The sequence below is a fragment of the Lycium barbarum genome, chromosome 12, assembly GCF_019175385.1.
Source record: "Lycium barbarum isolate Lr01 chromosome 12, ASM1917538v2, whole genome shotgun sequence".
Classification (NCBI taxonomy): Eukaryota; Viridiplantae; Streptophyta; class Magnoliopsida; order Solanales; family Solanaceae; genus Lycium; species Lycium barbarum.
In genome coordinates, this window is record NC_083348.1 from 87,781,038 (window position 1) to 87,798,144 (window position 17,107).

The window sequence follows — 17,107 nt, forward strand, 5'->3', positions numbered from 1 at the left end:
TATATGTATGATATGATGTTGTTTTAATATAAAAGTTAGCATGCATGACTCCGCCTTAAGAGGCAATTAGTTACAAGTTATCCCTTCATCTTATGCTCTCTCATTTCTTTATTATGTTGTTATACATGCCTTACATACTTAGTATATTGTTTGTACTGACTTCCTTTCTTTTATGGACGCTGCGTTCATGCCCTCAGGTAGATGATGTGCCGTGAAATTATGGGATATTCGATGCTAATTCCTTAAACTTTTATGACTCTTTAAGCACTTTTGGTGTTACTTTTCGTGTATTTAAATCGTTTTGTAGGATAAGATGCCCGGAGAGCATAACGGAGCAAAATGGAGCAAAAAAAGCTGAAATGCAGCACATGCGAGCAGCACTTGCTGCAGCATGTGCTGACAGAGATATAAGCAATTGAAGATAGTTGGTGCAGCGCCTGCAACACCACATGCGAGTAGCATGTTGTGCCTGCGAGAAGCACTTGCTATAGCATGTGCTGCACCACAGCTGCTTGCACAACATGCTATAGTTATGCACAACATGCGACTCGCAGGTTGAACATGCGACACTAGATGCGAGTAGCATGTTGTGCACGCAGGGTATTTTTGTCCACAAATTGTTCCCGTTTTGGCAATGCTATAAATAGAATGCTAGGGGACAAACTCATCTTTGACATAAAACACAAGTTCTTGGAGGCTAGGGTTTACACCACACTTTGAAGTTGAAGCTTTGGTTGAGCACTTTCTTGAACCTTTACTTCATTTATTTAACTTCTTGCTTTGTAATGAATATCTAAGTGTGTAGTATTTCATTTCTATACTTGAACCTTGTTTATGGAAGTATAAATTGTTAAAGTTTGGATTGAAACTCTTGTTTTGCTTATGTATTGAATGATTTTTATATCTAATGAAGTGGGTCTTGGTTTCTTTAATTAATCTCGTTTTGAATGATTCTTAAGGGAGTAGCTAACCCTAAGACTCGCCCATTTACTTTGATTGAGCTCGGAAGAGGAAATCTAGGTTGGGAAAGATTAATTAACAAGAATTTGGGTCATTAAACCCATCTAATAATTTGAGCTCAGAAGAGGATAGTTATTTGAGGTTAAATTGATTGGACCTAATATCACACTCTAAGGCTTGGAAAAGCTTAGGGTGAAATTCATTGATTTGGTTGGAAAACTTTCAATGAGATTTTAGAAATCATTATCTATTAACATAAACCCGTTCTTAGTTGTAAAATCGTGAAATACATTGGATCGTTACTTTAGCGTAATTTCCTTTGTATCCAAACTTGTGGCCATCGATCATTTTACCTGCTTTCTAGTTAGTTTTATCTTTGTTAGTTTTTAATCAAAAACCAAATATTGAATAAGTGTTTGGCTTAGCTTAGTTGGTGATAATTCCTTACTTGTTTAAATCGCCTAGTATATTATTCCCTGTGGGATCGACCCCGACTCATAGTTAGATAAATTATATTGCGACGACCGTGTACACTTTCTCTTTGAGGAGTTTGGACGTTATCAGTAGACAGGGAGACGACATAGACACCTATGAGCATTATCAGCAGATATACAAGAGCACTCCACTACTCCGGAGTTGCTGCTTATTGGTATATTCTTTTGTGTACATATTTGGGGCATGGCGGGTCCTGTCCCGTCCTTAAGATTTTCAGTATTCCAGTTAGAGACTCGTAGACATATGTGGGTAGTAGATGTCTTATGATCTTTTTAGTGTATGTCTTGTATATCATTTTGTAGTCTCGGGGGCTTACACATTTGTATATATATGTTTTGAAGGGTAATTGAAGACTGTTTCATATTAAGTGTTGCTTTGAGAATTGCATTTATTCAGGACGAGGCAGATGACAAAAGAAAAGGTGGTGCTCGGTAGGCTAGCTCCGGGTGCCCGTCATGGCCCTCTAGTTGGGTCGTGACAATCGTGCCATGGGTATGGAGTCTCCTTTATTAGGGAGCTTAACCCCAATATGGGACTTCCTGGCACATATCTAAATTTAGCCAGACCTCAATGTGAGACCCGGACACTGGCTAGAAAACCCAAAAACAAATTATAATCTCTCCAGATAAAAAAAAGTCTCCACTTAGCCTTTTTTTTCTTGAGTCAAAAAGCTTGTCCACTTATCAAATTAGGAACGAATTAATCTTATTTTTTCAGATTTGCCCCTATTAAGTGTTATGTGATCAAATTCCAATACCTATTTAATTAGGGGCAGTTTAGTCAAATTGCCTATTTTTATCTAGGAGTTAATATTTTCTTAAGGGGTGTGCAAATGGCTAAGTGGACACTTTTTTATTTTATCCGGAGGGAGTAATAGACTAAATATTGACGTTCAATTATTAACGCGCAACACACATTCTTAGAGACTAGTTATTTTAAAAGCATGAATATAAATGTTGGTGGACCAAAATATCCTTCAAATATTGAACGACTTTTACGCCCTTTGTAAGATTACACGTTTATTTGAAAATTAAAAATTGAATATTGGATAAAATTGTAATATTAGAGTTTTACTAAGTATTTAAAACTTTGATTTCCGATTAAGAATTGGTATTTGACTACAATTGTGAAAGGCAAAATACATCAAATCATACTTAAACTATACCCAAAATGTTGAGTTCACACTCAAACTATACATGCGACCTATTACACACCTGAACATCTAAAAAGTGAATTTAATACCACCCTAGAAGTTGATGTGGCACAAAAAATATTATAATTAAAAAATAGGAGAGTGAAATGTAATTTTAATGATAAAAAAAAAACTAATTTTAAAATTTTAATATTGAAATGAAAAATTATAATTTTTTTAAAGAAATTAGATTTTCATAAATACTTTTTTTTTCATTCCTTCTCCATTTCAACCCCCCCCCCCCACCTAAAAAAACTCACCCCAAACCCTTCATCTTCATCTTCATCGTCATGAGCACCACTCCCACCCCCTCCCCTTTCTCCACCTCCACGCCACCCCACACCGACGCCCCAAACCCTTTTTCTTCATCATTTCAAAGCCACAAATAAAAATCGAAAAATTCAAACTTCAAAAAATGGTTCTCTTCAATTCCACAATTTTTTATCTATCAACTAATGGATCAAGCCTATAAACTTTATACATCAGCAGGGGCTAAAAGTTCATAGCTAATTAGTTTTTAAAGAAAAAGAGTTTTAATTAAGCAAAAATTTGCCACCACCACTGTTGCCTCCATCATCCCCACCTCTCCACCACAAACAATTTCACCACCCACCATCAAACCCACTACCGACCATTGCCCCTATCTCCTCTGTCTTCCTTATCGCTACCTTGAAAAATGAAGAATGGTTTTGGGGTGGAGCAGTGGGAAGAAGAAAAAGGGTTTGGGGGTGGGAGTGGGGCTGATGTGAAGGTGGAGCAGAAGAGAAGGGTGGGGTGGCAGTAAGGTGGAGGAGAAAAGGGGGTTGGGTAGCGTAGAGATGGAAGAAGGAGTGGGGATGGGAGTGGTGCTAATGAAAAAGAAGAAAGAGGGTTTGGGGGGATTTTTCATCATCATCAGAAGAAGAATGCAAGTGGGGGAGGGCGGTGTTTGGTTGGTGGCGGGCTAGCGGCAATGGTGGTGGTTCAATGGTGGAATGGTTTATTGGAACATTGTAATAATTAATTAGGTATTAATTAATGTAAATATAATTAACAAAAGAAAAATCAAATGAATAAAGAAAAGGAAAAGTATATAGTTGTTTTTAGAAGATTTCCATGTGGCACTGATGTGGCGGAGAATGTGTAACACCTCCCCTTGTGCAACTGGTTATGTGCGCATCAGGGTGGTATTAAATTCACTTTTTAGATGTTCGAGTGTGTAATAGGTCGCCGATATAGTTTGAGTGTGAACTTGACATTTTGAGTATAGTTTAAGTGTGATTTGATGTATTTTGCCATTGTGAAACTATAATTCTAAATCTCTACACTATAAACAAAGACAAAGTAGTACTTTGTAGTGGATTGGTTGTATATATTATTATTTCAAAGGAGATGACATATTTTATGTGGTTAACTTAATTGTGTAATAAACACTTGAGAATACGCGAAACTTTTTTTTAAAATCGAAAATATCTAATAAGAACATTTTATCATGTGTTCAGGTGTTCAAGTGGAACATGCTGTAGTTTGAGTCTCTAAATGAAATTTACTGACAATTTTAAAGGGCTGTCAATATATTCCACCTAACATATTTATATTTTTAATAATAAAATATTTATAATTACAAATACTATATAACTAATTCAACTAAATGCATCATCTTACATGTTCAAATGATATTAAATTCAATCGTTATATCAATGTAAGAACATTCATTTTCATTATTTAAACAAATATTGCATTTAGTGTAACATCAATAGCTATATATCTTTAAACAAATTGTTCTTCTTATCGTTTTAATTAATTGACACAATGCATACGTACAAAACACATACACTAAAACTAGTACATATATATATATATATATTTATTGTATTGTTAGCATACATAAACTCCCTAGTTTCTTTATTAGGTTAGCCATGATATTGACATGGTTGGTGAGAAGCTGTCTTCTGAAGTCAAAATGATACTCAAGAACTAGAATAGCTCTTGAGAATAGACTTTTTAATTAATAAGCAAGTACTCCAGGAAACATTTTCTCAAACTGGATATATCATCTGTGCTTTGCAAACTCATATTGACCCCTTTAAAAAAAAAAGGTCGAATCGCCAAAATATAATGTCCTTAGGCCATTCACCATCTTAATTAGGGTAGTCATATTGGCCAATTAAAGGCTTTGTGGGACTAATTTCATCCTTCTCAAAATTTTCCTCTATTGTTCTTCAACTAAAGTCAATAAACGTTTTCACGTATTTCTTCAAAAACGTTAATCCGTTAGCAGTAATTTTATTCTTCTCTGAACAAGTATATTTCTGATCGTCATAATATAAATATAGCACGTCACCTAATTGTTTTAATATCTTATTAGTTTAAAGGGGAGTTAGAACTAGAGAAATGATAATAATTGTCGTGTATGATCAAGAAGTCATAGTTTCAAGTTAGGGAGGCAGCTTTTTGCAAAAATATATGGTGAGACTGCGTACAAGAGCGGATGCAGCATATCGTTAATGAGTTCATCCGAACTTGCTATTTTTGACAAAGGAAACAGATTTATATTTGAAAGCCACTAAAATTTCACTAAATATTTGATTTGAACTTATAATCTAAGAACATTACAAGTCGACAACTTCAAGTTTAATTTCTTAATTTGAGATTATGTAATGGGTTCAAACAAGTTGAACAGGACCTCATCCCGAGTTTTGCCATCTTGAACCCCAAATCCATCCCCAAATTGGTACATGACATAGGCCATTCGTGCCTCGTTTATTACATGCTTAACAAGTTTCCTATGTGATGTAGAAAGCGTACTAAAATGGTAATTGATCTTCTTCCAGGAATCCAAGATTATGCTTTCGATATGCTCTCTAGCTACATCCTCTGACACATTTTCCTCTTGCATGTAACATAAAATTGATGAAGCAACATCACCTCTCTCTAGTTCCGCCTACAATATGAGTACAAATATTATGAGAAGTACTAGCATACACCAAGTGGAAAAAGGGGAAATTTTTTTAGAATAGAATGAAGAAAAAAAATGAGGTAAGTTTGAGATCTAATTTTACCGCTGAGGTACCCTGGTCATTGCAAAGTCGAATTATAATTGAAGTGTGGTAAACAATTTCTTGGAAATTTGCGCATAAATCAAGCCTTTCACTTATTATTTCATTTGTCAGACCAAACATCACATGAAAGGAGAGCAATGGACCGGAGGATGAGATCAACCCATTATCAAGATACTCTGCAAGTGTTGGTATATGGCCTTTGCGGTACCACATAGCTTCCACCAGCAATGATTTACAGAAGTTGACCCACTGAATTATTGAAAACATCAGAAGACTTTGGTCAAACATATGTATAAAAAAAAATCATGGGTACAGGAATAATTTGACCTTTTCAAGTATAGAATTTAATTTTTGACGTGAAGACAAATTGGCTCTTTTGGGAATGGATCCTGTGGTCTTTTCATGCTATAACATAGATAGGCGATATTATAAATTGGCATGAGAGAATACATCTAGTTTTAAGGCAGTAACCTAGCACCTTAGGTTGATACTCCTATATATTTTCGAACCTGTTCCACGTTTGTTAATTTATCTTAGGCTACGTTTTTGAGCATTTTATTAAAATAATATCTTTAATCTCCTGAAACTTTGTATTTTCTGTTGCCATTATCTAGTAAATAAAGAGAGAGGGATTCGGAATGGGGAAACCCCTAGTCATGGGCAGGGTGAAGTTACGAGTTCGGCAGGGGGCAATGGCTGTAGCACAGACTTTATATTTGTTGAAAAAGTCACTTGGTTATGTATAAATAGCTTATTATGTATCATATTGATGTCCTATCTTAAAATTAAAAATGTAAATCTAAAATCATGGATCCGACTGCTTCTTAGTTGACGCGACTCTAAATTAGTCAGAACTATGTTATAATATATGAAAGACAAGCTACTTTAGTACTTACCACTTGTTTCAGATAAGGTAATGCTGAGGATCCACACTTTTGTTCTTGAATTTCAAACGATATCTCTTGCATTGTATCATCCAATGCTCTGAAACAGATCTGCATACACTCTGGTAACAGTTGTACTTCATTTGCATCCCACCTAATTTAACGTAAAAAAAGTCGTTTTTATGATTACTTTGCATTTAAATAATAGCTTGATTAATTTTAACTTGTATCAAATGTTTTAGGTTGGTTGTGAGGACCTACTTCTCTATGGCACGAGTAAATTTCTGCACATCAGCTAATGAACCGTAAATATCATAAACATCATCTATAATTAAAATTAATTGAATCACTTTGGTGAGCCATTTTCTCATGCTTCCATGTTGAGGCTCAGAGGCAATTCCTACAGCGTAGAAGAAGCTTTCTACTATCCTGTCCCTTGTAAAGTACAAATCTTCAACTATGGAAAGATTCCTCCACCATCTGTTTAATTCACAAAATTAAAAAGTAATAATATTATTTTCAAATCAGAAACGACAAGAAAGTGATTCTCATCTGCCTTAATTAGCGGGCAGAATATTCAGTGAAATAGTTGAGGTGACCGCAGTCTGTCAACACACAAACCGTTTTAAAAAAAGGTGATTAATTAATTATCTTATTACATCTTTGAGATCTTTTTGGTGCGTGGCTTGAATTATATTGAAGTTAAGTTTTGCTAACTTGAGCAACATTGGATTATTGTTGCCTTCTAGTACATCTTGGGCATATATGTGTTTTCTAACGTCATACCATCTTACTCTTCTTGCCAACGGATAATTCAAGCTATTAGTAAAACTGTCAATATCCGGTGATATAGATAAAATACTCTTGAGGTTTTTGTCGTTTAGTAAATTTTCACCATCCATGCTCAGATATGATCCTTCCAAAAGCTCCAATAATGTTTTGATATCTGAGACTTTCTTTGTCACGAGTTTCCCTTTGCCATCGAAGAAGTCCTTTAACATATCTGTACAGCAACAAAAACTTGAAATTTGGAAGATGGATACACTCAAATAATTAAGAGATAGTAATGAAGTGCATATATATTTACCGTGAATCAATATTAATTGGTGTATAGTCTCAATAGACTTAGAAAATAATTAGTTAGGGAATTTGTAGTTAATGTTAAGGTAAGTCAGAAAAAAAAAATTCTCTTAATATGCTAAACTGAACATGTAAAAATGAAAATTTATTTTTAGTATTATATTGAACAAGTAAAACTGGTCGGAGAGAAAGTAATTACTACTAATATGACCTTGTGAAGCATGGTAGCCATGTTCCCTGAGGAGCCTGAAGCACAATGCAGTGGCATAGAGATCCTCCTCCTTTGAGCTTGAATAATTAACACCACTATTCATGCACATAACAATCTTTTCCAAAGCTTCCTTGGTTTCATCCTCGAAGTAACCACTGAGGGCAAGCTTGTCAATTCTGTCTATAAGCTCTAGAAGGGCCACTGGAGTAACTGTGGGGTCCAGTCCCCTATCCCATATTTTAAGAAAGGAAAATTTTTCTTCCTTTGACAAATTATACATTGGCAACAATTGTGGACTTGGCTAACAAGCCAATTTCTTTGTTCACATTTTCATGATGTAAGCGCTTACCTCATCATAATCGTGATGTAAGCGCTTACCTCACCATAGGAAATTCATTCCTATAAATAGGCAGCTTATGGTTCATTTGTATCACACCAAAATCTCAGACAATACATCTGAGTGAGAGCAAAGTGAGGTATTCCATAGACTGTAAGAAAATAGTCTGTGAAGAAAAATAGAGTGTGAGTGATATTGTTGTGAGGTGGGAAAAATCAAAGGAGTGTTTTTCTTTTTTGAGTGTGTAGTGGTCTTTGGAGTATTTATACTCGTGACTACACAGTGTAAAATTCCTTACTATAGTGATATCAGCTGCTCCTCTTAGCCGTGGTTTTTCCCTTATTCAGAAGGGTTTCCACGTAAAATCTTGGTGTCATTATTGCTGCATTTTATTCTTGCTGATTTAACCATAACTTAGTGTTCCGCGTTTATCACTAATACCGTGAATATTATTTTTGCAGGTCTATTTATTCCCAACAAGTGGTATCAGAGCCAAGGTTCTGTCTGAGTATGCTCTGTGGTTGCAGCACAGTCTGAACTTCCACATCAGAAAAGAATTACTTTGGTCTTCGAATAAAATAGTATTTGTATTTGTGATAAACAATGGAAGCCAACACTAGTAGAATGGTTACTTTGAGTGGCGTAAATTATGCCATTTGGAAGGGAAAAATGGAAGATTTGCTCTATGTCAAGAATTTTCATCAACCTGTCTTTGGAAATAAAAAAGCCTGATAATAAATCAGATGAAGAGTGGAATTTGTTGCATCGGCAGGTTTGCGGCTTTATTAGACAGTGGGTTGACGATAATGTGTTGAACCATACACATGCTCGGACCCTATGAGAGCATCTTGAAAGTTTGTATGCTCGAAAAACTGGTAACAACAAGATGTTTCTGATAAAGCAAATGCTGAGTTTAAAATACCACGATGGTTCCGCAATGACAGATCATCTGAATATTTTTCAGGGGATCATGAACCAGTTATCTGCTATGGGCATTAATTTTGATGAAGAAATTCAAGGCTTGTTTCTACTTGGTTCCCTACCAGATTCTTGGGAAATTATTAGAACTTCATTATCAAATTCTGCTCCGGATGGTGTGATCTCTATGGATCTTGCCAAGAGCAGTCTTTTAAATGAAGAGATGAGAAGAAAATCTCAAGGTTCCTCCTCATCAGATGTCTTGGTGACTGACACTAGGGGGAGAGGCAAGAATCGTGGTTCTCAAAATAGAGAACATCATAGAAGCAAATCCAGAAGCAGACTTAAAGATATTGATTGCTATCATTGCGGGAAAAAAGGGCACACAAAGAAGTTCTGCCGGATTTTGAAAAAGGAAAATAGAGATAAGGAGGAAAAGAAAGAAGATGGTAATCGTGTTGCCGCTGTCACTACAGAAGATCTTGTTACTGTCCTTGATGCGGATCTGATAAACATTGCTTGTGATGAGTCAAGCTGGGTTGTGGACAGTGGTACCGCATCTCATGTGACATCAAGGAAGGAATTTTTCTCATCCTATACTCCGGGTGACTTTGGAACTTTGAGTATGGGTAATGAGACTATATCTAGGGTGGATGGTGTTGGAACGATTTGTTTGCAAACTAGTACTGGAACTAAACTAATTTTAAACAATGTAAAGCATGCACCTGATGTTCGTTTGCACTTGATCTCTGTTGGTGTTTTGGATGATGAGGGATATGTCAGTACCAATGGTGCTGGAAAGTGGAAGCTCACTAAAGGTTCCATGATTGTGGCTCGTGGCGAAAAGCGTCGTGGTCTATACTGGACTACGGGCTCTACCTGTGTTGATATGGTGAATGCAGTTGAGAGCAATAGCTCTTCAACGTTATGGCATAAGAGGCTTAGCCACATTAGTGAGAAAGGACTAAATGTTCTGGCCAAAAATAAATTATTGTCAAATTTCGAAAGTGCTAAATTAGAAAAGTGTGAGCACTGCTTGGCTGGAAAACAAAATAGAGTTTCTTTAAAGTCTCATCCTCCTTCAAGAAATACAGAGTTGCTTGAGTTGGTGCATTCAGATTTATGTGGTCCAATGAAGACAAGGACTTTGGGTGGTGCACTTTATTTTGCTACCTTTATTGATGATTGCTCAAGGAAACTTTGGGTCTACGTCTTAAAGACTAAAGACCAAGTGTTGGGTGTCTTTAAGCAGTTTCAGGCCTCAGTTGAAAGAGAAACTGGAAAGAAGCTGAAGTGTATTCGTACTGATAACGGTGGTGAATATTGTGGACCGTTTGACGAATACTGCAAGCAACAGGGTATCAGACACCAGAAGACTCCTCAGCTTAATGGTTTAGCAGAGAGGATGAACAGGACCTTGATGGAAAGAGTCAGATGTTTGCTTTCTGAAGCAAAGTTGCCGAATTCCTTTTGAGGTGAGGCTTTATTGACCGCTGCACATGTTATTAATCTATCCCCTGCGGTTGCTTTGCAAAGTGATGTTCCAAACAGAGTTTGGTATGAAAAGGATGTTTCCTATGACCACTTGAAAGTGTTTGGTTGTAAAGCTTTTGTACATGTGCCTAAAGATGAAAGGTCGAAATTAACTGCCAAGACAAGGCAGTGCATCTTCATTGGTTATGGCCTTGATGAGTTTGGTTACAGGCTATATGATCCAATTGAGAAGAAGGTTGTGAGAAGCCGTGATGTTATCTTCATGGAGGATCAAACCATTGAAGATATTAACAAAGCGGAGAAGATAAAATCTTCAAGTTCTGAAGGTTTAGTTAATCTTGATCAAGTTCCTCATACAAATGCTGATGAAGTTGGTGGGCTCTATGACGATGGTGATGCCCAGAATCATGTTCCAGATCAGCATGTTGATGATGATAACGATGCTGCTATTGATGAAGTAGATGCTCCTACTCATGAAGTCGTGGATGAGTCAGATATTCCATTTAGAAGGTCTACTAGACAGCATGTTCCTTCTTCCCGTTATTCACCTAATGAGTATGTATTACTCACTGATGGGGGAGAACCTGAATGTTATGAGGAGGCCATGGAAGATGAGCACAAGGATCAATGGATTGAAGCCATGCAAGATGAGATGAAATCTCTGCGTGAGAACCATACTTATGAGTTGGTGAACTTGCCTAAGGGCATGAGAGCTTTGAAGAACAAGTGGGTGTTCAAAGTTAAAGCCGAAGAACACAACTTGAAGCCCAGATACAAAGCTAGATTGGTTGTTAAGGGATTTGGTCAAAGGAAAGGTATTGACTTTGACGAAATATTTTCTCCTGTCGTGAAAATGTCCTCCATTCGAACAGTTCTTGGTTTGACTGCTAGTCTTGATTTGGAGATTGAGCAGATGGATGTGAAGACTGCTTTTCTTCACGGTGACTTAGAAGAGGAGATTTATATGGAACAACCTGAGGGCTTCAAGGCAAAAGGTAAAGAAAATCTTGTATGCAAACTCAAGAAGAGTCTATATGGATTGAAGCAAGCTCCCAGATAGTGGTACAAGAAGTTTGAGTCTGTTATGGGGGAGCAAGGCTACAAGAAGACTTCTTCAGATCACCGTGTGTTTGTACAAAGATTTTCTGATGATGACTTTATCATCCTTCTGCTATATGTGGATGATATGTTGATTGTAGGCAAAAATGCTTCCAGGATTGACGAGTTGAAGAAACAATTAAGTAAGTATTTTGCAATGAAAGACTTGGGTCATGCTAAGCAGATTTTGGGCATGAGAATTACTCGTTCGAGAGATGAAAATAAGCTTTATTTGTCGCAGAAAAAGTACATAGAATGTGTACTAGAGCGCTTCAATATGAAGAGTGCTAAGTGGGTTAGCACACCTCTTCCTGGTCATCTGAAATTGAGCAAAAAGATGTGTCCTACAACAACAGAGGAAAAAAAAAAAGAATGGCCAAGATTCCTTATTCCTCTACCGTCGGAAGTTTAATGTATGCAATGGTATGCACTCGACCAGATATTGCTCATGCAGTCGGTGTTGTTAGCAGATTTCTCGAAAATCCAGGGAAAGAGCATTGGGAAGCTGTGAAGTGGATACTCAGGTATCTAAGAGGAAGCTCAGATGAATGCTTGTGTTTTGGAGGATCAAATCCAATTTTGAAGGGCTATACAGATTCTGATATGGCAGGTGACCTTGATAACAGAAAATCCACTACTGGATATTTGTTTACTTTTTCAGGGAGAGCTATATCATGGCAGTCAAAGTTGCAGAAGTGTGTCGCACTATCTACAACGGAAGCGGAGTATATTGCGGCTACTGAAGCTGGCAAAGAGATGATATGGCTCAAGAGATTCCTTCAAGAACTTGGATTGCAGCAAATGGAGTATGTTGTCTATTGTGACAGTCAGAGTGCAATAGACTTGAGCAAGAACTCCATGTACCATGCGAGAACAAAACACATCGATGTCAGATATCATTGGATTCGTGAGCAATTGGAAAGCGAATTGTTCTAAGTCAAGAAGATTCACACGAATGAAAATCCTGCAGATATGCTGACCAAGGCGGTACCGAGAGACAAGTTCGAATCGTGCAAAGAACTTGTCGACATGCACTCAAATTAGAAGCCAGTGTACCCTCCTTCAGGTGAATGGGACTGGAGGGGGAGATTTGTGGGGTCCAGTCCCCTATCCCATATTTTAAGAAAGGAAGATTTTTCTTCCTTTGACAAATTATACATTGGCAACAATTGTGGACTTGGCTAACAAGCCAATTTCTTTGTTCACATTTTCATTATGTAAGCGCTTACCTCATCATAATCGTGATGTAAGCGCTTACCTCACCATAGGAAATTCATTCCTATAAATAGGCAGCTTATGGTTCATTTGTATCACACCAAAATCTCAGACAATACATCTGAGTGAGAGCAAAGTGAGGTATTCCATAGACTGTAAGAAAATAGTCTGTGAAGAAAAATAGAGTGTGAGTGATATTGTAGTGAGGTGGGAAAAATCAAAGGAGTGTTTTTCTTTTTTGAGTGTGTAGTGGTCTTTGGAGTATTTATACTCGTGACTACACAGTGTAAAATTCCTTACTATAGTGATATCAGCTGCTCCTCTTGGCCGTGGTTTTTCCCTTATTCAGAAGGGTTTCCACGTAAAATCTTGGTGTCATTATTGCTGCATTTTATTCTTGTTGATTTAACCATAACTTAGTGTTCCGCGTTTATCACTAATACCGTGAATATTATTTTTGCGGGTCTATTTTATTCCCAACAGTAACAGTGTTTGAAAATGTGCAACTCACTTCCTCTTTTAGCTTCTCAGCTTGAACTTTGTACTTCTCTTCCTGCACGAACAATTAAATAAATAAATGGGTGGAGCTAAGGGGAGCAAGGGGGTTCGATCGTCAGAATATTACACTGTATTTTCATGCATATATAGTAGACATAGCAAACCTTTGACTTCTTCGTGTTTATTATATATACATTGGATCTTCTTATTTGAAAATTATGACTGCGCGACAAATTAAGTAATATCTTCCAACGTTAACATTAAGAGATAAAAGTAGGTATAAATGATTAAGGTTCGAATACTCACAGAATATTGACTTGTAAGAGAAAGCAGATGATCATATTTCCAAGTGTTTGGTTTATAGGTAGAAATCCTCTTTTCAGGATGACTTTGTTTTTTCGTAGTGTAAAGTTTCTGTGTCTGCATGGTGGATAAAATGGACATAATGTTTCTGCAAGCCATGGTTTGAGATAGTATCATATTGGAAGGTGCAGGAGATATATATAAGAACAACTGTGAGACAATACATTAACTACTAATTTTTTTATTATTGTTGTCATATATAAGTAACATATATAACAAGGTGATTGCTTGCCATCCGTCTAAAATTTGGTGTACAAAGTCATCTACTACTTGTTGCTGGTGGGCGGTAGCAATATACCGTGAAATTGGTCTAGGTGCGCACAAGTTGACCCAGATATCACAGTTATTTAGAAAAAAGTAAATGGAGAAAAAAAAATGAAATTGTACTCCTTAAATTCGAAAACCAACAAAACAAATATAAAACGCGTTTTAAAGATGCAAGATGAGAAAATTATTGTATGGGCTTGGAAATATTAAGAGAGAGGAATAAATTTTCCTTTCTTCTACGTTTTCTAGAAGTGTTTAATAACTCTATTGACGAGTACATTCAACTTGAATTCTTTTTGGAAAGACTAATTAAGCAGGTGTTTGAAAATAAAAAATGTTGTGTTTGAAGTTATATTGAAAAAATGTATCAGGAAATTGAAATTGTGTTAGGATTTGCATTTTAATTTGAAAAAAGTTAAAAAATTTGCGAGCTATTTTTTTTTTCGCTTGACTTTCAAACTTACAGCTCATATTCAATATTTTTTCTGTAAAATCAGGCCAATAAATAACCAAACTTTGTTCTAAACAATATATATAAAAAAAAAAAAGGAAAAAAGGTTCCACCGACAAATGCCTGCAAAGCTTGTGCAAGTAAATGAATTTACTCTCAGCCAATCCTTTTGTTTCTAAACCTTGCGGTCCTCAATTATATCAGGAGGAAAAAAAATAATTCAAATGTGAACGTTGTAAACGATTAAAATGAGCCTCAAAATTGAGTTGAAAAAGGATTTTGATCGACTTGAATAGTTTTCATTAATTTTACAATTACTTATTTCAATTTTTTTGCGAAATATTATCGAGCTTATTATGCCTTGTATTCTACTAACAACATTTCCATACTCATCAATGGTTCTCGAACAAATTTCTTCAATCATCCATAGGCATACACCAAGGAGATCTGCTATCTCCGTATGGGAATCTTAGTAGCTCAGGTGAAGGTTTGATTTCCCACCTTGTAATCCCCTACTTCATCTTGCTCGACCCCTTATATATAATAATTAAAAAAAAAAAATATATCTCCGTACATGTTTTTCATGTGCATGGAAGTAGTATCACACAATATTCAGGGGTGCTGTACTCCAAAAAAATTGACAGTATTAAGATTCCCCTAAAAGCCCGCATATCTCATATTTATTGTCCGCAGATGACCTTACCCTCCTTCACGAGCCAATACCAAGAATTCTGACACTATCTATCATCACCATCCTTAACAACTACAACTATGGCTCCGGACAGAAAATAAATTTTGCTAAATGTATCAAAAATCGATCATATTCGCAACTAATACTTCCCAAGAAGATATGACATCCATTTCTAATGCACTCAGCATCAAACCTAGTACACAGTTTGGAAAATTTCTATGTTTTCTGATTTCTTATAAAATAATCGGAAAGCAGGACTTCCAGTTCATAATTGACAATATGAAAGAGATTAGCGGGCTAAAAATGTAAGTTCCTGAATATGGCGGGGCGTACTATTCTTGCAAAAGCTACTCTTAATTAACAACATCCCAACCATATACATATATATATTGTGTGTGTTAATGCTAGCTTAATGATTGAAGCTAACTAAGTTGGTGTGAATGAGAAATAGAGGAAAAAAAAAAATGGAAGGAAAATGAAGTTTAAAGCAAAGTTCCTTTTGAAAGGAACTTTGTACCACATTAGTGGTAGAAAGAAAGAGTTATGTGATTATATTAGAAAAGACTTCTTCTAGCTCTTAAAGAGTTGAGAAGAGGGACTCCCCTCGCGCCATTGTCATCGATCGGCTAGGCTTTGGATAATTTTTTGTGTAAAATATTAATTTAAATTAATTTTTGAACACCATGCCTTTTCTGAACAGGTATTTTCCTATTTTGAACAGGTATTTTTGCGGCTATATAAACAGAGGCAATGCCTCATTTTTCAGCACTGAAAATTTCCGAACTTTGCATACTTTCTTACAAATAACATATCGAGTCCTTGTGTGATTTGTTGCCTGATTTGAGTTCGTTGAAGTCGTAGGCGTTTGAGGTACCGCTACTCTGGCGATAGGTATATCCGTTTTATCCTGGGAGGAAGTAATCCATGACCTAGGGTATAGTGAGGGGATTAAATTTCTTAAGGACACACAGTAAAGTCTGTGGTCTCGGATATTTTCTAGTTTCTGTATTTTTATGAGTTTTCCAGTTTCTGTTTTTTTTTCTTCTAAGTTTCTGGTTTTTCTGAACACAGAGTATTAACAAACTTAAGGAATTCAATATTATTTTTGTGTTCATCTTTTTCTGTTCATCTATTATAGAAGGTTAAAAGGAAAAAAACGAAGAAACAAAAGTGCTTTCCAGAAATAAAAAAGGAATTTGTATTTTGTTTGGAAACTAAAATCTTCGAATTTTCTACTCCGGTTGAGATTAATGTTTTCATAACTTTCTATTCATTTGGTTACTTGATTTGAAGATATAAAAACTTCATCAAGTATAGAATATACAATTTCCTGCATTCGGTTTGAAGTGTTTTAAATCTGTTTGTGTAAACTTTATTCTGTTTGAAGAAATAAAATCTTCACTGTTCTGTTTTAAATTTGTTTCTGTCAAAACTGATTTGTATCGAAGATTTAAATACTTCACCCTTTATTAAATTTTCCATTGTTTCGTTTGCGACAGAATTAGGAGAGCAAACTCCAAATCTAAATGCTATTGCTACTGCCACACTAACCGCCGCGGTTGGCTCGACGAGCAATGTTGTTTCATCCAGTTGAGCGACACCGACTCCGGCAGAGAAGCCCGTAAAATTAACCGGGATTGATTTCGAACGATGGCAACAAAAGATGTTCTTCTATTTAACTACTTTAACCCTTCAAAAGTTTATTAAGGAAGACATTCCGGTTCTACCGGAATCAACACCTGATAATGAACGTTTTGTTGTAACTGAGGCTTGGAAGCACTCAGTTATAAGAGGGGGTTGGAAGCTCGAGAAGGAATACCAAAACCTATTTCACTCGCTAAGTCTTTTTGCATCCATGGTTGAATGGTTAAAGCGTCCAACTCATAAGAGGGGATTCCCACTCTCTTCTCTG

General features: G+C 36.2%; 1 protein-coding gene across 1 annotated transcript; it reads right to left on the minus strand.

Moving 5' to 3' along the window:
* Window positions 1-5,243: 5,243 nt before the first annotated feature.
* Window positions 5,244-13,948, minus strand: LOC132625094 (alpha-farnesene synthase-like). Its single transcript, XM_060339866.1, has 9 exons — window positions 13,730-13,948; window positions 13,413-13,478; window positions 11,877-11,886; window positions 7,864-8,064; window positions 7,227-7,575; window positions 6,834-7,055; window positions 6,585-6,726; window positions 5,689-5,937; window positions 5,244-5,570 (listed from the first exon to the last, which is right to left on the minus strand). Exons 1-9 carry the CDS (start codon window positions 13,901-13,903, stop codon window positions 5,280-5,282), a joined length of 1,704 nt encoding a protein of 567 aa, XP_060195849.1. The 5' UTR covers window positions 13,904-13,948; the 3' UTR covers window positions 5,244-5,279.
* Window positions 13,949-17,107: the final 3,159 nt, after the last annotated feature.